This window comes from Dermacentor silvarum, chromosome 1 (assembly GCF_013339745.2).
Source record: "Dermacentor silvarum isolate Dsil-2018 chromosome 1, BIME_Dsil_1.4, whole genome shotgun sequence".
In the NCBI taxonomy this organism is placed as follows: domain Eukaryota; kingdom Metazoa; phylum Arthropoda; class Arachnida; order Ixodida; family Ixodidae; genus Dermacentor; species Dermacentor silvarum.
Window position 1 is genome coordinate 117,202,147 of NC_051154.1, and position 21,931 is coordinate 117,224,077.

The 21,931-nt window shown below is 47.6% G+C and overlaps 1 protein-coding gene across 2 annotated transcripts in view; it reads left to right on the forward strand.

Moving 5' to 3' along the window:
* The window catches only part of LOC119435569 (lysine--tRNA ligase-like), a 65,074-nt gene that overhangs the window by 20,791 nt on the left and 22,352 nt on the right, over positions 1-21,931 (forward strand). For both annotated transcript variants that reach the window (XM_049672724.1, XM_049672719.1), the window contains 5 exons: positions 295-420; positions 5,600-5,719; positions 10,540-10,702; positions 14,321-14,494; positions 20,387-20,535. In XM_049672724.1, the coding sequence (XP_049528681.1) occupies positions 295-420; positions 5,600-5,719; positions 10,540-10,702; positions 14,321-14,494; positions 20,387-20,535 (732 nt within the window). The remainder of the gene's footprint in view (positions 1-294; positions 421-5,599; positions 5,720-10,539; positions 10,703-14,320; positions 14,495-20,386; positions 20,536-21,931) is intronic.

Below are 21,931 nucleotides of genomic sequence, written 5' to 3' on the forward strand. Positions count from 1 at the left end.
CCCATCATTTGGTCTTGAACTTTATAGGAATGCTTTCGTTCTTGAGATTTGCAGTGTCCATGAGCCACGCACCACAGACAATTTTGACCCGGAAGGCACGAACACACTCTGGACCATTTGCTATCTGTTAATGATGCATGGTTGTTTCCAACCTGGGATGCTAAGACAGTTGTGGCTTGTATTGTTGGCAAAGTTTGTCTTCCCATAAACTATAGCACCTGATTCACACAAGATTGTTGTTGTTGTTGGTGTTGTTGTTAGATGGCTCTTTCCTTCTTGCTGGGGTAAATGCAGGAAACCCGATTTCGGCAACGATATCTGGACCTCATTCTTAATGAGAGCACTCGGCAAAAATTCATCACACGTTCCAAAGTGGTCAACTACATACGCAAGTTTTTTGACAGCATGGGCTTTCTTGAGGTGAGTTAATAGTTCGTTTTGAATGCTCTGATTGTTTAAAAAGTTTATTGTGCACTTGTTATGTGTGTGGCATTGATTAAGAGACCTGCACCTGTGTGTGCATATATACCTATATATATATGTATATACCTATATATATATATATACACACAGTAGAACCCCGTTGGTACGCCGCGTGGGCACCATATCTTGAAAGCGATCTGCAACGTGGAAAAAGTACGCGCCCGCGCAACGTTTTACACTGGCATCAACTGCGTACTGCGCGACCGCACACGTTCGCGCGGGCCTATCTTGAAAGCGATCTGCGTTGGAAGCAGAGTTTAGGCAGTGTAGGTGTGTCGGTGGCTCGTAGCTTTGTGTGCTGTGTGTTCTTGGCGCTTAGTTTGCATTGAAGCGATAGACAACAGCACGAAGGTCACTTCGCCGCTGCTGCTGCGGTGCTTCCTTACGCCAGCGTTTTGATAGCGAGTGTCCGCGCTCATCGAGCGAGATGTGTTCATGTTTGCATGTGCGGTTTGCATGTGCGTGAAGACCCCATGCTAGTTAATATAGTTAATAGACAGTTTCAGTTTAGCGTTTTTACTCTCCGCTTAGCTGCTGAGCGGAAGCGCGAATGCAAATGCACTCTCCGCTTAGCCGCAAGCGGGCTAGCGGAACGAGAAACACGATCCGCTTACAAGCTGCCTAAGCGGAGCGCGGAGTGTTGCTGCCGTCTTTCGCTAGTGAGGGTGGTCGATGCACGCGCCCCCTTTCGCGCATGCATCGAAGCACCTTGCATCGAGACACTAGTCGTGCGAGCGCGAATAACTTGTGTAATACACCTCCAACTGGTTATTTAAGGAAATAAAGTGAACAGCACAGCTAACAAAAACGTCGCCAGTGCATTGGCGTTAGTAAGGATTGGATTGGATTTGGAATGCAACCTCGCTGGCTATCACGTGGTGTTCACCAAGTCGACGCTTCATTTTCCACTCGATAAAATCGACCGGTAACGCATTACAAGCGGCCGTCTGCTACTTCATGAACAAAAAGTTACCTATATATTCATCTTACTTTGTAAAAATGACAAAACGGCTTTTTATTTTTTTTCACTGCGCTGAACTTGGCCAGAGGGCGCTGCAACTACGAAAGGTCCGCTCCGCTAAGCCAAACGCACAACTAAAACGTGAAACTCGCCCACTGCTCCGCTGTGGCTTAGCGGGGCAGCTCGGAGCGGAGCGGACCGTAAAAATGCTCAACTAAAACACTCTAATAAGCGAATGTTTAGAAGTTTATACGGACGATAGAACTACTATCCTTACTTTGTATAGCTGTCTACTAATTTCCTATCGCCATCGATGCTTCGGCTTTCGGGCGAAGCTGCGACTTTTTTTTTTTTAATTTAGGAATTAAAATTGTGTGCAGTTCACCTCTACTCTCATTTCTAAATTTTTCTTGTTTCTCGGCTTTTGCATTTCCCGGCTCTTACTTTTTTTATAGTCCCGTGAAAAACGTATCAGCGGGGTTCTATTGTACTACAGTATAGACCACTTATAACGTAACCGCTTATATATAGTGCAGGACTGGATATGATATGGTCTTTTCAAACTCATGTTAATTTTCCCATAGCACTCTATGTATACGCATATCACTTATAGTGCAGTTGCGGGAGACGAAATAATGATTACAGTGCAGCTGCTTGGAAGTTCGGCTGTCAACCAAGACGATGAACGGTGCCCTCAAGCAGCAGATATACTCCGACGTAACGTGCGCGTCGAGCTCTGCAATGTCACGGTGGCGAACAACTGGCCTCTATACTCCAACGACACGACGCGATCGGTGTGTCGGGAGCGTTCCAACATTGCTGGAGCGTGAATAGCTCCGTTCCCATTTCTCGCTGGCCACGTATCAGCATTCCTCGCACAGAGCGGGCAGAATGACGTGATGGTGGAAGCGCACGTAAGAGCGTCCACCGCCGCGGCTCTCTGTGCATTAACAAACATGGTGTCACGCGCGCACATTCAAACATGGAACATATCTCACTCGATGAGCGCGGAAACCCGCTGTCAATACGCTATAGTGAGGAAGTGTGGCAGCAGCAGCGAGTGAAATGACCTTCGTGCTGTGTCTCACATCAGCGTGAACTAAGCCGCGAAAACATTGCGCAAGGCGGAATGTGCCCCCGGCTGGCGCGCACGGCTGCCCGGAGTAGAATGCGCCCCTACCCTCCCCCCAGAGCCTTGCACGCGATGGAAGACGGCGCGTTTCGTTACCGCTTTCCTCCCTTGCGTGTGCGAGATTAGGCCGCAATCTCTGGCTCACCCTTGCATGCTTTCACTTGCACATACAGCATACGCCGCGCTGCAACGATTTTATCACCCTTGGACTTTAAACAGAACCTCACGGGAACAGCATAAATGCACCTGGAGTGTCCATCTAATTGCTATCGCAAGAAAATCATTGTTTTGGTTATATTGCGGATATCCGCGACTCCGGCGACTTACATTATAAGCGGTCTACATTGTATATATATTGGTAACTAGTAATGCTGCATATGAAGGCAAAGAAAAGGTAGACACTAATGGTGCTTTCCAGTGGGCAAGTAGATAGTAGCGCTTGAAATTAAGCCAAAAGTGCCCTCTCAAGGGCTTATGCCAGCCTCAACGGCACTTCTGAGGCTGGTGCAGGATTGCACGAGAGTGCTTTTGGAACAATCCCAAGTGAAGTGTACCTGCTCACACACTGGAAAGCACTGTAAATCAGGCCAACTGATAAGTTTCTGGGCTGAATTTTAACTTAGGAGAGAAAAAATGTGGGGCAAATGTCAAATTTCTGTTTCTCAATTTCTTTTATGCCCAAATTGCAGCACTGATGACACTGTCTTGTAATGCTGCAAGTTTTGTAGTCATTTCACGAATATGGGCCCTATTTCTATTCGAAAAGCCAATGTAACATGCCAGATTGAATTTTCAGCTACTAATCAGTGCAGAGCCAGATTGAATTTTCAGCTACTAATCAGTGCAGAGCATTTTTTTTTTTTTATGTTAGTCACCACTTTCCTAGTCTTGCCAGGTAATTGTTATACTTACCTGATATGTCATACAAAGTTACTTTTAGTTTTTTTTTTAGTTTAGAAGATGGCATTGCCACACATCTGTCATTAGAATACCAAACTCCTGAACTCAAATTACTTGGTAAAAACAACCTCTCTATTGCTTGAAGTATTATGGGGCTTGACTGAAGTCATTGCTGAAGTCAGTTTGGCTTGACTTAACACCTTTTGTTGTCTTTTTAATTTGCCATTTGTCTGCAAGACTTTGGTATGAGGCTGTCTCATAGAGTTAATGTGCTTTTTTGTTGTCTCTGCATCACCAGGGGCATATTGTGTGTGTGTAATGTGTAGGATTTCCTAGTTGTCATACTTGGCTGTTTATTACCTTTACAAAAAATATGTGTCACCTGTGCACAGGATGGCTAGCATGTACTATCGGCCAAAAACGTAAACGGGCCACGGATCTGGCGGTATGGAGCGGCTGCCTGACCACAACGGGGCGCTGCTGTCTCGCTCCGCGCGCTTGGGTCGAGAGTGCCGTGGGTGACATTAAGCTTCTCCCTCGCTCTTGCGCTGTGTCTTGTCACGCTTGATAAAATGTCTAGTGCGTCGTCCGGTTGCTCTGCTGCTGGCAGTCGCAATGAAAGGGACCGTGCATAGCTGGTATTCAACACATGACGCTGTCGTGGAGTAGCCCGGTTGCTCTGCTGCTGGCAGTCACGATGCAAGGGACCGTGCATAGCGGTATTCAACACATGGCGCTTTCGTGGAGTAGCCAATGACCGTAGGAAATCAAACCCTGGCATTGTGAAAGAACGAAGACCTGCTCTGTTTTTTTTTGTTTTTTTTTGCCTATATTGACTTTACCTTTCATACTAGTGTCTGTCGCCTGCATCCCTTGCTAATCGAGTTTAGGCAACATTGCGCAAGGTGCCACAGCGCCGGCTGACGCGCGCTCTTTCACGCCTGCAGGATAAAGGCACGTTCACGTTAGTGGCATGGCGGCTTGCCGTGCACCGTTTGACGTTCTCAGGCTGACGTGCGCGGGCGGTTGTGCTCGCACCTGTCAAAGTTTCCTTGCCGTGCAGAGAATGGATCCAAAATCCATTTTCGCGACATTCTCCGGCTGCCGAAAGCCGACGTGACCAATCAGCGATGCAGGAATACTGGTCGTAGCTACGTCGGCTTGCCCCCGGCTTGACTTCCATGGTGACGACGACGTCCGCTTTTCCGCTGCGTGGCTTTCTCCTTGCGAACTCGCTACATCTTTAGGGAGATTCGAATAATTAGATTACTGGAAACTGTACGCAATTACACATTTCTCTACGACAAGACGAAGCCAGAATACAGGGACACGGAATTTAAAACCAGCAGATGGGGACGCGCTGACGACAAGAGATGCGCTCAAAATCTTGCCTTCCCATCTTCGTGCAGTGAGTTAGCGAATTTAGATGTTGTGCGCACCGGTGAAGCTTGCCGTGTACATTGAACACCTCCCTGAGGTCATCAGCTACTGCGTGACAGCGCCATATGTTGAATACCGGCTATGCATGGGCCCTTTTATCGCGCCCGCCAGCAGAAGAGCAACTGGACGACGCACTAGACATGTTATCAAGCATGAGAAGACACAGCACGAGAGTGAGGGAGAAGCTTAACGTCACCCATGGCACTCTCGACCCAAGCACGCGGAGCTAGACAGCAGCGCCCCCTTGTGGTCAGGCAGCCGCTCCTGCCGCCGGATCCGTGGCCCGTTTACTTTTTTGGCTGATAGTACATTTGATTGGAAGTTTTCAAAAAACAAGTGCTGTAGAAAAAAAGAAAAAGATGATCTTGGAACTTGACTGTTCACCCTGGAATTGGAGTTCAGTGTGGTGCTTGCTCACAGAAGAGCACATTGCACCTGTATTTCCTCCATTTCATGAACTTTTGTGGTTAACATGTATAGAGAGGTCACTGCTAAGCATACATGTCTAATATCAATTCCTTTGTCTTGTTCAGAGTGAATCAGCTGTTTGAGTCACTAGTAAGGGACCTAGTCTATATTTTGTTAGCACTGGCAGCTTGAGTTCTGACTTGAATATGCTTGTCGTAAGTATTGCTGTGGAGCTGCAATACCTGGCACTCATGGACTAAATGTTGCCTCTGCAGGTTGAGACACCTATGATGAACATGATTGCGGGGGGTGCCACGGCCAAGCCTTTTATTACACACCACAATGAGCTGAACATGGACCTGTACATGCGTGTGGCTCCAGAACTCTATCTCAAGGTTAGTTGATGTTGACATGGGAGCGCTTTCTGGAGAGGAGAGCAAAGCCCTTCAGTTGTGATAGTGTTGTGATGTAGTAATGTCTGCTTTCTTCTTTCTTCTCCCCCCCCCCCCCCCCCCCCCTTTCCTCATGCATTCTACTTTACTTGTGTATATATCACTTCTCATCATTGTCATTCTGTACAGCCACATCTATGGTCAGTTAACCTGTTCAAAACACTAGCAAAAGAATGGCTGTCTAAACACTTATTGGGTCACTGTATCTGCTATTTGTCATACTCGCCAAATCTGGCTCTATTTTCTGTTTCCTAAGGCATGAATAAAAGTTTTAAAGGGGCCCTGAACCACATTTTATCAAAGTGGAGGAATGCATTTGAAGTTAAAATAGGCTATTTCAGAAATACTTTGCCACAAGAAGTACAGTATATACCACTTATGACAGCGGCATGTCGCAGAGGAAACGACTGGAAACGACCATTTCCGTTTGCGAGCTCCACACGCTACACACAACTGCAAAACTTGGCTGCGATGTTCACAGCAGAGTATGCTATCTGCGGACTATGTTTTTTCACCAAGCCCGAGGAGCGGTTCAGGACCCCTTAAAGGAACATTATTTGAATGGTTTCTAAAAAGTTACTAGCAGCAGAACTGTAGCTCATTGACCTTCCTGCCACTTACATTGGTATAAAATATTACTTCGCACATAACCAGATTATGAATAGTACAAACAGAATACTTCTGTTCTGCATCAAAGTATTTTGTTAAAATTAAATATTGTATTGTGCTTCTATTCTGCTTTCAGAAGTACTATGCAAGTATTAAATATTAAGCTGAGTATTTGAAGCCTTACTTAATTTTGCTTTGTGTAAAGCCCAGACCACACATACGCTTGCGGACGCGCGTAAGCTCGCGTCTACGCGCCTTGCGGTTGCCGCGCCTAGCGAGGAATGGCGGTTTGCATCCACAAATACGCGCGCTCACTGGCCTCACTTGTTTACACCTTGGCAGACGCCACTTCGTATTTCGTTGTTGGCAGTGCTTCAAAATGCTTCGATATCTATAAACGTAATTGTTATCTTTTTGGAGCTGTTAGATTAGCACAAAAAGTGAAGAAGAAGCACTTTCTTGCATGGTATAATTCTGCTTAACTGAGAGTTGAATGTACCGCGCCATCGCTGCGTAGCCAGGCGCGCCGACGCGAGGCAGTTCAGGCGCTCGATAACTGAGAGGAGCTGATCACCGAGATCGCGCCGCGTTTTGACGCGTACGAGCCGTGCCGCACTGTCTGTGCATGCGTGGGCGCGCGTTTGCAAGCGTATGTGTGGTCTGGGCTTTATGTGTCATCACAGTAATATCTACTCGAAATACTACAGTTATCGCGGCTGCAAAGGCATTTCGCACTCACTCATCGCGCAGCCTGATGTGCATCGTTGCGAAGTGCAGATATGCACACGTGATCTTTACTGCATGGCGCTGCCGATTTAGGCTGGGTTCCACGAATCGGTTCAGAGCGTTCACCACAGTAGTTGCTGGTGGATCACACGTGTACCCAATCTCTGCTTTTAAGCTACATCGCCAAAGAAGTCTACTGGTATGAACATTCTGATGGCAAGCTTTCCGCAATGGCTTGCTGCTCGGCATGTTATCAGCTCCACTTTGTCAGGATCCAGCGGCAAAAGTTGTGACTGTGGAGTCATTAAAAAACTTTAGTACTAGCATCTTTACGGTATTTTGAAAGCTGGGAAATGGTTGCACCAATGGAAATAAAGGTACAAGTACAATTACAGGTACAAATTGCTGCTACCTGAATAGTAGCAGCAATTTTGTTCACCACCATGTTAGCTTATGACATGCTCAGATCATATCCGAATCACAGTCTACTGTACAGTGTCGAAAATTTCAGTTGCTTTTTATGCAGCAGAGCCTCGTTGATACAATCTCATTATGTACGATTTCCCGGTGCTAACCTTCGTGATCGAGATCACAAAAAAATGACCCAATTGAGTTATGCTTATCTTTGTCGCTTCGTACGTTCACAGTACACACGCTCTCTCAGCAACATTGTTCAGTACATCGCCAACCTGCGATCGTATGATATGTTTACCAGCCGCTAGAAAACAAGACGTGAGGTGCGTGTGATCAAGAACAATAGCCACCCACCGCATAAGCTTCCCTGCAATACTCGCCCACCCATCTCATGTGAAAATGCCGGCGTGCACTCAGTTTCTTATTCTGGTACCAGCAAATCTCCCGGGTTGTCACACGCAGCATTCACAGCCATCGCTACCAACCCTATTGCGATAAGCATCTTCACCTATCTGTTTTACAGCGCGTGGGGGGTAGTGCCATTGGAAGCAAGCATACTGCACGCTTTTAGCAAGTGACAACAAAAACGGGCCACCATTCCCTGCTGCAGGCGGCACGATGTGAGCGTCACATTTCGCTCTAGCGGCAACCGGCACTGCCCACCAGCTTGATTTCATTTCCGTTTCCCTTCGCCGTCTTAAAACACGATGCAAGGGAAAACAACAAAACGCGTCTCGGCCACCGGAGCCCCACGAGCTCGATGCACAAGCTCGTGCCTCATGGTGCAGCGGTTTGCGCGACGCTTCGCATTATGCAGATGTCAACTGCAGTTGAATCTGTCCATGTATTTCAGTTACTTCGGATCGTATGTTCTCCCGGTTAGTAGGCTTTCTCTCGAATTTTTTTTTTTTTTTTTTCCAAAATGTATGTACAAGATTCTACTTTACATACATTCTTTGGAGAATGCGGTAGTGCCACGAGGAAGTTTGAATAATTGTGCAGGTCTAAAAAATCAGCCATGACTGCACAGTCAAACCCGGATGTATCAAACCCATTTATAACGAATTATTGTGTATATGGAACTGCTGTAAAATCCCCTTGAAAATTTTTTATAGATTTTTATTTTATATATCGAACTTTTTTTGTGATCCCCTTCGGATTTGATATACAGTGTAGACTGCTTATAACGTAAGTCACCGGAGTCGCGAATATCCGCACTATAAGCGGTACCGCACTATAACCAAAGCAACAATTTTCAAGGCCCACACATATGCAAAACATGTGCACCGAGCCGCCACGCATATGCGACAGTCGAGGAATGCGGCTAGAACGTTTGCATTCAATTTACAGTCGAATCCCGTTAATTCGAACCAAATAACGCGGCGGCGCCTCCGACCGGCATTGCGCCGGCACCGCCATAGAGTAAAAGCTTAGGAGAGACCTCTCAATGTCGCGCTCGAAAAAAAAAAAAGAAAGAAAGAAAACGCTGCGGAAATTTCACCCTCTCTCAAATGGCAAGGTCGCCAATTCTGCATTGCGCCGGAACATGCGTGTACGTGCCGACGCCACAGCCACGCTACCGTAGCCACACGTCGAAAATGGCAGTGAACCCTTCTTTCTTCTTTATGCTTCCTCTACTTTCAAGTCACGTGTTGACCTTGCACGCTGCGGCTACGGCGCAGAGAGAAGCAGTGGCGCTGTCCCAGGCCGGCCAACGCCTGCTTCCCGATAACGGCAGAAAACGAAACTTCGGGGAGCTGGTGCCGGGCCAGCTGTAGCGGTGGCGCCTGCACGGCGGCGGGCGCACACGGTGACAGTCGAAAGTCAGGGAGGTACGAGGGAGGGTGAGGGGAGCCACCGAAGCGGCAGAGTTGCCGAGGCGAAATCCGCTTCTCTGCCGCCCTCCTCCCTCACATTCCACGGTCTCTTCGTGCGCCCTTCCCCGTGCCGTGCCGGCACCGCCCGCTCCCTGAAGTTTCGTTTACTGCCGTTATCGTGAAGCGAGCGTTGGCCGGCCTTGGCAGTTTCGTGGCCCTCGCTCGCTATGTGCACAGTGATATTTCACGACTCACACTCAAGATTCTGGTTTCAGCCTCACTGGCTGTTCGTTCGCACCACGTGCCCTTCTCCTCCACTTCGTCTCTCATTCTTCCTCGAGCACTCCTTGGGGCGCCCGTTTGAGGGGAGCGTTCGCCGTCTCCGCTGACTTGCGTACTCCCAGGCAGCCGCACTGTAACCGGTATTTCGTTTCCCGCAACTGCACTATAAGCGATACGTGTATACAGTAGAGACCACTTATAACGTAACCGCCTATAGTGCAGGACCGGATATAGTGCGGTCTTTTCAGACTCCCGTTAATTTTCCCATAGCACTCTATGTATACATGTATCGCTTATAGTGCAGTTGCGGGAAACGAAATACCGGTTACAGTGCGGCTGCCTGGGAGTACAGAAGTCAGCGGAGACGGCGAACGCTCCCCTCAAATGGGCGCCCCAGGGAGTGCTCGAGGAAGAGAGACGAAGTGGAGGAGAAGGGCACGTGTTGCAAACGAACAGCCAGTTGTACCCTGGAGTAGCCTGTTGTACTTAACCACTTTAGTGTGAGCGTCTAAGAACATTGCCAAGCTTGCTACTTGGTCAAACTTGTAGACTGTGTTTTTCGGCACTTAGCCAGATTAGTAGCCGACACAGAGGTGGCTGGTGTTGTCCAGATGCATGAAGAGGCCGCACAGTGTGGGTACTTGAGCTGATACTGTCAATTGGCCATAAGCACCAGCAGTGGCCCCATGACAGTGGCCCCATGACAGTGGCCCTATGACAGTGCCCCCTTCACTATGCTTCTCCGTATAGCACGTTTGTACTGCGGCGAAGCTGACTATAAAGGACTGACAAGAGCAATTTTTGGGGGTGCAAATATTTCGAATAGTAAACGTTTCTTTCGAATTGAATCGAGTATTTGCACACTACTAGTATGTTTGTTTTCTTAAGTACATTTCCATGTTTCCCAATCTTCAGATGCTGGTTGTTGGTGGTCTAGATCGTGTGTATGAGATAGGCCGGCAATTCCGCAATGAGGGGATCGATCTAACACACAACCCTGAGTTCACCACGTGCGAGTTCTACATGGCATACGCAGATTATAATGACCTCATGACAATTACAGAATCCCTCGTGTCAGGTGAGGGTTCTTTTTTTTTTTTTCTTGTTCTTTTTTAATTTGTTGTGTTGTAGTTCTCATAGGTTCAAGCGTTTTTACCCGTAAACATTTACAATTTGTTCAATGATTGGTTTATCATGCTTGTCTGCCTTTCCTGCTAACAGAAAGTGCTTTTTTAAATTATTGCTGTAAGTTACGTATAAATACCATCTGAGACTGTGCTGGTGTGGGCATGCTTGCATGTATGTCACTGTGTGAGAGACAAATGAAAAGCAGGAATTGTTGGCTCACTTTTGGAAAGGGGAGGGTGTGAGAGGGCGATAGAGATTAAGAATAATGCAGTGGTGATAGCTTTGCCTATGAGGTACAGAAATCAGCTAACATCACTTCGTGCTTCGAACATCTTGAAAATAATTGGGTGCATCGCTGTCTTCTGGCACAAGACAGATATGTGTGGTTTCTGCAGCTACTGCACAGTGACTTGCGTTTGCCGACTCCACCTCAAGGGCGTTGGTGGACCTGTGTACTTTCCTCCACATGCGACCTCATTGAGGTGAATTGTGAAGGAACCACGGAGTAAGATAAACAGGAGCGCCGACTTCGCCGCCGCGCAACGCATTCGCTCGGGACAAACCGGGCAACGCAAATTATACATCGCGTAGCGCCATCTGTTGAGGCGCGTGGAAAACGCTCAACAGCTTGCTTCCATGAGCACATGCGCTGAGTGGCGGAGACCGGCGGCGACGGCGGCGCAGAACCGGCAGCGCGGCACCCGTAGAGCGTGGCGTCTGCTACAAACGTGGGCCCTCTGCCATCTCAATTTGACAGCAATCAAACACAAAAAATATACGCGCACAAATAATAAAAGCGCAAATAAACACGCGGTAGCGCTTTTATGCACGCATACGAAACATTTTTAGATGTCTTTAGAGGAAACGGACGATAAATGATGCTGTACAAAAAGATACAACAGAAGTACTTGTTTTTCACTCCTCTACGTCTGCGCGGAAGCGGAGGTGCGAAATTTTCGTCTTCCTCGCTTTGTCTACCATGTCTGCAGTATGTTTATTCATGCCTGACGGAACAGGGTATCTTGATACTTGTGTGTGAAGAGACTGAGCAACAGGACAGTGTTTTGTTCCCGGCTGTAAATCTGGTTATGGCAAAGGACGCGAGAAGTTTTCGCTCTTCGCTTCGCCATCTGATCTTCAACTACTGCACCAGTGGCGTCAAAAAATTCCTGAAAGTAAGCGAGCGCTTAAAGCAGTGGACAAAATATGTGCGCGACACTTCGAGAAGCAGCTTATTTTTGATAGTTACTTCAGCAATGACAAAGGCGATGTCCTACTAGATGTAAAGAAAGTGCCTCGACTTTGAAGCGGAGCAGTTCCTTCAGTTTGTTTAGGGAAGCCTGGCGTAGCTCAATGATGCTGAATGCCAGGAGGAACCAGAAGACGCCAATGCGGAAGGACGGGAGGAGCTCAATTTAAATTTCTCTACAACTACACACAGTGCAGGTGCCTTTTCTTGTCCAGAGACATGCCGTAATGTAGAGAAAAAGAAATGGAAAGAAAGACAAGGAGGTTAGCCTGTGTAAATACCGGCTGGCTACCCTGTAAATTCTCAACCTTGCCTTCGAGATGATTCCCCCAGTTATGCAGACATATAATCAGATCTTCTCTTGTGAAATAATGAGCAGGAAACACTGGCAGGAATTCCCAATTATTATGTTTAGTGAGAATTTGGCGATTCTGCTCGCAAGAGAACCGGGCGACACGAAAAGCACCGCGGGAAACAAAGAAGCAAGCGAAGCATCTTAGCACTTGATGCGTGCTCAGATAAAAAGAGTGATAAACGTCAGCTTTGCAGTAAAGGCTTCTTTTCGCTGTCGTCTGTCATTGCTTGAGACCACCCGAACTGCCATTATATCGCCTTACCATTTGCTATAATTTTTCTTTCCGTCTTTGTTTATTTTCTGTTCCTGTGCCTTGTATAAAGTTTCATGTAGGCCACCTGACAAATGCCCTGCATTTGGCCTGTATAAAATAAATTAAATAAAGTGATGCATGACTTGTTTCTCCTGCTACCGTCACCGTCACTCCGTGAACCGCAAGAGCTATGCGCACTACAGGTGTCAGGGCGTGTGCGGAGCAGCTGACAAGCAGGTGCCGCGAGAGAGTAGGTGACAAGCAGGTGCCGCCTTTGCTCCTTCGGTTTGTTGGGCCCGCCTCTCCGCTGCAGAGTTTTTCATCATTCGTAGCGCCGTCTGGTGAACACGCCGTGAAGCAGGAGCCGGCGTTGCAGAATGTGTCCCTTCCAGACGAGCAGAGTCAGCGCTCCTGTCTTATTTTACTCCATGGAAGGAACCCATGGGATGTCTCTCCGCTTCATTTGGCTGTGGGTAGCCAACCAAACTGAGTTCGTCTTGATGAACCATGGTTTGGCCATTCTGACACATCAAAAACCAAGGCATTAACTATGTTAGCCAAGAGCAAGAACTGTGGAAGTGCTTTATCTGCATTGCAGGTTGTTTTTTAACTATGTTTGTGGTTTTTTAGTAAATTTCGTAGCTAGAAAGTGTCATGACTTTGTGACTCCAGTAAAGGGAGTCACAAATGATAGGGCCTCGTGGAACGAGGCGACATAAGAGGTTTTGGTTATACATTAGAAGTTGTAAAGTACCGTCTAAAGAGCCTTCTACCAAACGGTTCAGTAATATAGTTAAGACATACAAATGAAATCTTGCGAGTCAGGCAGGCTACCCTCTCCGCAGTAAAAGCTTTCTCCCACTGCCTCAATCAGCATCCACCAGCAGCAGTCCTCTCAAATCAGAGCCAAGGGCCCATGTGATGTTTACGTCACCACCCCCGCCTTGTCCTCTTTTTTTTCCCCTCTTTCACCTTGCTGCATGGTGCATCTCATGGGGTAAACTTGTGCACTCTGCATTTCACGGGACGCTTGAATTCGCAACAGCCTGCGATGTCTCAGCTGGTGGGAAGAGTGGTTCCTTCAAGTAGAAGAGCACGTGGGCTTTCATTTGAATGTTCAGCTGTTTTCACAGTGTACAACAGGGCAGGCACAATCGTCAGCTCATGCTCTATGCACCATGCTTGTCTGTTTGCCATGTCCAAACTTGAGAAATGCCATTGAGTTGCGTGGCATTGTTAAGAATTTCAAAATATGTATACTGCAGGTCACTATGACAAGGAAGAACACCTGGTTTGCGTATAAAATAAAAAGTTCTGTTATTACTTCTGCATCTACTTTAACTAAGCGACAAGTCATGATACAAAAATCTGCTCCACTGGATATCAGTGAGTGAAGTTCAGACTTGTGCGTGCAGAGCTGTTGACAGTCAAATGCTAACCATGTGCTAACCATATTCATATATAATTATATAGAGATCACGTGAAGTCTTACAGCTAGCCAAAACAAGCTGTTATCTCATGATCCTGTTACGTGGTTTTGTCCCCAATATTTCTTGCACCCTTTTGTCCCCACCACCAAAGTTTAGAATGATATTTATTTGCTTTTGACTGACAAAATGGTATACTTCTAATTAATTTCACCAAAGTTGAGAATGATTTTTATTTGCTTTTGACTGACAAAATGGTACACTTCTAATTAATTTCACGGCAGGCATGGTGAAGTTTTTGACTGGCTCATACAAGATCACCTACCACCCGGAAGGAGCCGATGGGCCTGCCCTGGAGATTGACTTTACACCTCCCTTCCGAAGGGTTCGCATGCTTCCAGGCCTGGAGAAAGCTTTAGGCACCAAACTTCCTGATCCAGAAAAGATAGCTACACCTGGTGTGTTTTTCTTTTCTCATTTCGTTCTCCTGTTGTTCTCATAGTAGGAGCAAAGAGTTGCACAAAAGAAAAGAGATGTGCTGTTATTTGGTGAATAGAAGATTTGTTTTAAGTAGGGGTGTGCGACTACTCAAATATTACCAAATCTGATCGAATAGTGAACGTTCGAATAATTGAATTCGCAAATTGTATATTTACTATTTGATTTTTTAGATATTCGGTATATGTATTTAATGTAGAGACCCCCACGGTGCCGCATGTCCCGTGCGCCGCGGAGCCCCTCATACTTGATGCTGCTCAAGCAAGCACCTCACTTCATTGTTTTCGACACAAAAAGAGTGCCGAGCACGCCAGAGACGGACCACCCCGGCTGATACGGATTGCAGACTTTGTCTCTGCGAGTGCTTCTGCCCTACTGCATGCGCTCACCAACGTCGGCTTGATGCGGGGATCGCACACGCAGCGGCTGAATGCCTGAATTCACAGAACGGCACTGTGTCACCCGATGCTATGGCCACCTCTGTCAATACAAGGTTCCTCTAGGTTGACGGGACCGATTGAGACGATAACGTGGCGCAAACAGAGGGAATGGCACCAAAAGCAGTGTATTTTGGAAAGTGTGGAAACATTTACGAAGATCGGGCCAATTAGCCATTGGAAGGCATGCAGATCGTGTTGGATCGCATTGCATGAACTTGCCGTGACTCTCCCGATTTCATAATCTTTGACAGGTGGCAAATCATGCTGAACCTGACAATGAAAAGGCTCTTTACCGTCGGCGCTGACTGTGGTCGACCTGCATAGCACCAATGATGGCTACGCACAGAGCAATGATCGAGTCATGTGATGCGTTGTTTGCCCTTCCATCTGTCGCGCAGATTGACCTTACTTGGTGTGAAGCATTGCATCACCGGCCTAGCGCCCCTCCCTCGTCTCCCTGCCACCCTCTCGCCAACGTTGGTAATGCAGTAGTGCCGAGGTTCTCAAGCATGTTCGTTCCAGGGAACCCTGCTAAGCTCCATGAAGCGGCAAGGAACCCCCCCCCCCTCCCGAATTATCAGAATTAAAATTTCCTAATTAACCGAATGTCGAATTATCGAGTATATCAAAAAAACAATAAATGAATGCTTACTACGTCAACACGCTTTTATTTACTGAATGAATCTGCAAATCTTGTTTCTATTTTGCACAAGAGCAGTGTGGAAGCTGAAATGCTCGTCATATCATGACTGATTAGAACTAGCAGCGGCAAAGGCCTCGCGACATCCTTCGCAGCGCGGCCGCGGCGCGCCTCTTCATCTTAGACGCTTTTCACTACCGTGAGCACATCCCAGTTATTTTTTCGCTAGTGAGCTGGTCGCCAACAAATTGTCCATCCATTGCGATGTAGCCGGTGCTCTTCCTCTTCGACAGGTTTGCACGAGCGAAACTACTGCTTGCCGCAACCGCTGCGAACGGAAACGCGGCCGTTATTGACGCGATCATAGACGATGACCTTGCAGTTCAGAAGGCCGGTGGCCGACGCACGCAAAATGCCAAAACGAGACTACCGTTTGCTGCAACAAGTGCACACGAAACCACGGTCGCTATCGACGCGATCATGGATAACGACTACGCAGTTGTGAAAGCATGCAGCCGACGCGCGCACAGAGTCAAAACGAAACTACTGTTTGCCGCAGCCGCTGCGGACGAAACTGTGGTGGCTATCTACGCGATCATAGGTGGTGACTACGCACTTATGAAGGCACGTGGAGCCGCCAATGCGGTGTTACGCGTGGCGATTAACGCAAGAATAGAGGCTTTGAGTGCACAATTAGGAATGAAGCGTTCCGGCGTTGCCGTCAGTCACGTATCGCGTACGATTGCCGCTGAGGACTATGGCGATGCGGACTGCACTGCTTCGTTTTTGGATGCTAGCGCCGTAGCAGCGCGCAATAATTTTTTTATTCCTCTAACGTATACGTCAGTGCGCATGCTATCAACACCTACCCTATCTACAAACGGGGGAAATGCGCATGGTGGGTGGCAAGTTAGGGCCTCCGAGATTCACACCGATTCAAGTGCGAAAGCTTAGGCACGCTGCCCGTTTCCAGAGGCTTGGTGGCTATAAGCTGCTTGCAGATTTAATGCGCAGTTTGTGCGTTGCCGTTAAACACTGTGATGTGCTTTTTCACACTTGGGCATGGGTAATGGAGGTTCTGTGGATCGAGCGCACCTCGTGTTCGCCGTTTTAGCCACTTGGCCAGCGCGGAACCACAGAAATTTTATCAGTGGTTCGCGGAACCTCGAGCAGGGGCCTGCAGAACCCCAGGGTTCCGCGGAACCCACTTTGAGAACCTATGCAGTAGTGGGTAAAAACCAGTAATGCACTAAGTGGGTTCGACTGTACTTTTAGGGGCGAAGCTCCTTATAGCGGCACCCGTTCGTCCCCGTCGTAGTAGGTAGCCACGTCTAGTTTTATGAATTGCTCAATAGATGGCGTTGTGTGTCCGTATATGTATGTATACCCATATATACATATATATGTATACGTATAGTATAACCGGAAGCCGACTTCTGCTTCCGGTTCCACTTCCGGTTCCGTTTCCACTTCCGGTTCAGCTTCCGGCTTTCGGAGAACGCTTCCGGCGTTTTATGAAAAAAAAAATTCCGAAAGTTGTGTCCGTAGCGCGGAATCGAACCAGGGACCCCTCGCTTCCGAACGCGCGGTGCTAACCACTACGCCACGAAGCGCACATAGACACACGCACCACGATGGCAATAAATACCCAACATTAACGAAAGGCCGCGTTTCTAGCGCGTTTCTAACGCGTTTGTGCTAGCGCGTTACGGCCCGTGTAAGAAGCTCGTGTAAGACGCTGTGGCCTCTCCGCCTTACCTTCAACGCGTTTCGAACGCGCTGCCCAAGGCGGTGGCAAGTCAAGTTCAAGTCGAGGAGCGTTTATGAATACGGGGGGTATACTCTCTCAGCAGTCATGTGATGGCGTCGGCAAACGCGGTGCACGTTCCAGCATGTGTAAATGGCTGCGTAAGACGCTGTGGCCGCTCCCCCTTACTAGAGAGTACTGCACGTTTCTAACGCGTTTGTGCTAGTGTCCCCTTAAGCGGGAGATCCGATGATTCCCTCCGGAGCTTCGACCACTCATCATCATTTACCCCGTGGATATGCTGTGATTTTTTCTATCTAATTAGAAGGTTCAATTGTTAGTCTCCTCTCCTTTTTTTTGTGCAACCCAGTTATAACATTTATCAGTTATAAGAATGGGATTTTTTGGCACTTGCATATTATTATAAGTGGAATCGACCTATTCAGTACTCACACATCCCTAGTTTCTAAGAGATCATGCCTTTATATACAGTGTAGACCGCTTATGATGTAAGCCGCCAAAGTCGCAAATATCTGAACTATAAGCGGTACTAGAGTGTACTAGAATGGGGGAGTGGGTCCAGCAGACGCCTTGGCAAGCGCCGAGGGTGAAGCAAAAAACTTCTGAATCTCCGGCCAATAAACGCTGGCTCCGGCTGTTTCGGCAGCGTTCATTGGCTGAGGCAAGCTCACGGGCTGAGTAGCTGTCATCTGTTCAACGCACCGTCGTTGTTGCGTCGTTTGCATTCTTTCCGCCGCTCTTTTTCCATTTTATTTACAATATATCGGTGGGGAATAATAGCAGTGTTGCCGCCACCGAGTATCCACCTGTGAAAGCTCTATGCACCTGTGGTAGAGTCTCCGACGCGACAAGCGTCCGACCGGCGCACGGGGCCGCTCGTTTGGGAGAAAGCGGCGGTGGCGCCACCAACTTTTCAATAAAAAAAGCCTCAGCGGGGAGCCTGCGTTGGACCCACTCCCCCAATCTAGTACACTCTAGTGGTACCGCACTACACCCAAAACAACGATTTTCAAGGCCTGCACGTATGCAAAACATGTAGACCAAGCAGCCACGTGTTTCAGAAAATCGAAGTGTGCGACTGGGAGTTTTGCATCCGTTTATATTTGCGAATGTTGAAAGGTTAATGCCCAAGTACCCGCAGTCTTGAAGCAGACAAAGTAATAATAATTTTTTTTTTTTAAATACGGTGATCAAAATTTTAGGCACAGTACAGTGTTTTATCCGATTTCTCGGAATGGTTAGCTTATGCACGGTGTCGAAAACATGGCGACTGTGGACCAAGTTGCCACCATTCGAGTGTTGCCCATGCCCTTGCTTGCATTATAAAGGTGGTTTGTATGCTTTCCAAATGCCGTATGGGCATTGCAATGCATTTCGTTGACTTGGCACCAAACCACAACTTTGGTCGCCGACGAGGCACGCTGCCTAAGCCTAACCGGCGGGGTTGTCGGGCGGCATGCCATCGCGGGAAGCTCGCCCTTGATATGTTCGTACCCGAAAACGATTACATAGAGACTATGCATGGGATCACGCGCACGGGCTGAACTGACAGCAACGCGTATGAAGCGGAGTTTGGTTCCTCGGGCAATCAGCCACGGCAACTACTGTGAATGCCTACAAAGTTTCTGAATGCACACACTGGTCGGAATGGCGGAAGCTCACAGGTGCAATAAAGGCTAATAGCTCTAAACTAAATTTGCGGAACACTGCTTAAACTGGCAGTGTCGCATGCGCGATATATGCAATTATAATGACGCGCATCGCGATGGGTGCACAGAAACTGAAGAAGCCGCGCTCTGTGCAAACCGCACCGCTTATAAGCAGCCGTGCAAAAGGCTTCTCCATCGCCTAGGCAACCACCGCGCGGCCGCTGCTGCTGCACCGTAAGCGGTATGCGTTTAGCCAAAAAGTTTGCGCGTTGTAGCCAGTTCTGCACTATAAGTGGTTCTTTTTTTTTTCTAAGTTTCAAAGTTTATTTGTCAATACAGCATATACATACATAAATTCTGACCTGCCTAACCATGTTGTGCTTGTTGGCTGGTCAGGCAGCAGGTGGAGAATCTTCTAAAAAAATAACTTCATATACATGCATTTCAAGTTATACACGACAGTGCCAGTAAATTGGACAGCGCAAAATAACACATACAACAAAAGTAAAGCTATACGCAAGGCAATAAATTTACGCACCAATGTCTTAAACTAGTCATCATCTTTCTCTCGTTGCTTGCAAGACATAGATCATCAGGAATTTCATTAAACATAGCTGGTACATAGTAATTGCGCATCTTTTTACCATAATTACTGTAGACCCGTGGTTTAACAAAACGTTCTGTTTTCCTCAATGTAACATCTTTTTTTACAGGAGTTTTATATTTAGCTGTGGGCTGGTCAAGCTGCATGTGAGCAGCTTTTTTCCCTCTGTCCTCCCATCTAATATGTATGATGGCAAATAAACTTATTATTATTATTATTATTATTATTATTATTATTATTATTATTATTATTATTATTATTATTATATGAATAATAATACCGCGTCAACACAACAAAATAAAACAGCTCACGAATCTGTAGGATGCCTAACTCATCGTATTTCTCTTTCATGTCAACTGAGTGTAATTTGGTACCGTAAGATATACTGTTGACATTTCGCTTTAGTATGACATTTAATGCTTGCTTCTTATATTTGGAACAGTTGCCATATAATGTAATACCGTATTTTATAACAGGTTCGACTAATGCTGTATAGATTACTCGTCTAAGGTGAAGTGGAGATTTCCCCCGAAGGTGATACAACATGGCCGCAGTTGATGAAGGCTTGCTTTTGTATCATTGGAGTGTTTTCACAGTTGTAGAGGGGAATTTTCTGGGGCATTAAGGCTCCTTTTCTTCGATTGTCTTGTGGCTATATGTGGGTTTCAGTTTTGCCCACCATTGTCTCTCTGTTGGCCCAGTGCTTAACATAGGATAAGTAGGGCTCTGATGCATGTGTCTGGATATGCAGAGTCCGTGGCCCTGTTGTCTGACTTGTGTGTCAAACACGAAGTGGAGTGTCCACCACCCAGGACAGCAGCTCGGCTTCTGGATAAGCTAGTTGGCCACTTCCTGGAGGAGCAGTTTGTCAATCCTACTTTCCTCTGTGATCACCCAGAGGTCAGTGTTCTTCGTGCCTACATCTGGTAGAGTGCTTGTATGTTTAAAAAATCATCATAAAAGCAATACAGTGGAATCTCAATGATACGATCACGGCTAATACGAATTTTCGGATGATACAAATTTTCCCGTGGTCTAGGCCGAGCCCCATTACTTTGCAACGTGCTAGAGTACGGTTGTTACGAATCGATTTTCTACCCGCGTTGGTTGATACGAATAAACTCCGCCCCACCGACGGCCGCGAAAGAGAACGACGGTCACGCGCTTTCTCCCTTTCTCTTTTGGTTCGGAGGCGCGGACGCGACGCCGGACAGCGCAGAGGCCGCGACTGGGTGCGAAGAGTTTGAAGCGGTGGCGCTTTTGTTGCTTTTGTGCTTTTCCTCCTTTTCGAAGGCCGCCCATCGGACGGAGTGGCTGCTGTGCTTCGGGCCGCGTTCTTTGCTTTTGCGCCATTTTGCCTAGTCGCAGCGAGCTATGTTGACCGAGATACGATCTCGGCTGATTCGCGCGGCGGTACGCTGAGGCGCGGGAGCCTCCGTTGGCGCGTCTTCCGTCGACTGCGTTATCGGTGCCGGTGGCACAGGGCGATTGTCGGTTTCGCTGAGGGAGTCACACGGTGCAAGGTAGCGCAGCACGTTCAGTCGGGTGCTCCTCCGCTTCTCCCGCTAATCGCCGTATTTTTCTTGCCGTAGGAGGCTTGCGCTTCCGTATTCCGAAGGCGTGCTTCGTCCAAAATTTCTTCTCCAACGAGCGACGATCCATCACTAACCTGGGAGCTCTCAGTAATCCGAATTCTGCGTGTCAAGTGAAGATGCCGGCGTGGTTTACGAAGCAGACAACTGCGGTTGCCATCTTGCCCCTGCCACAGCAGCAACCAATGGAGAGACTTCTTTCAGCACGGCAGCCAATCGGAAGCCCGCTTTCATCGGAGGGCCCGTGTGACTACCTATCGCAGACCCGCGCTTCTTTTGAGTTTGCGCGTTTGTTACAAGATGGCGACGACGAACGAATGGGAAGCGGAACGGCGAATTTTTGAGCTTTCGAGCGATTCCAAGATGGCGGCGCTCGGTGGCGGGAAATACGAGATATGTCTCCGTGAATTGCGGTGATCTGGCGCAATTTAAAGCTGTTTTCTCGCCCTGCGCACTGACGAATAAATCGTTTTCGGCCGCTTTTAGTGCGTTTTCAGCCAAACCATTTTGATACAGCGTAGATTAGGCGTTGCAGATACCGAAACGCGTGGTTTTCAAAAATCAATTTTTCTGGCGATTTTTGCGATCTGATCCCCTCATCCCCCCATAATTTAGTTAGTTTTAATTGTGTTTCGATGATACGAATTTCGGCTAATACGAATGTTTTTCATGACCCCGTGAGATTCGTATCATCGAGATTCCAC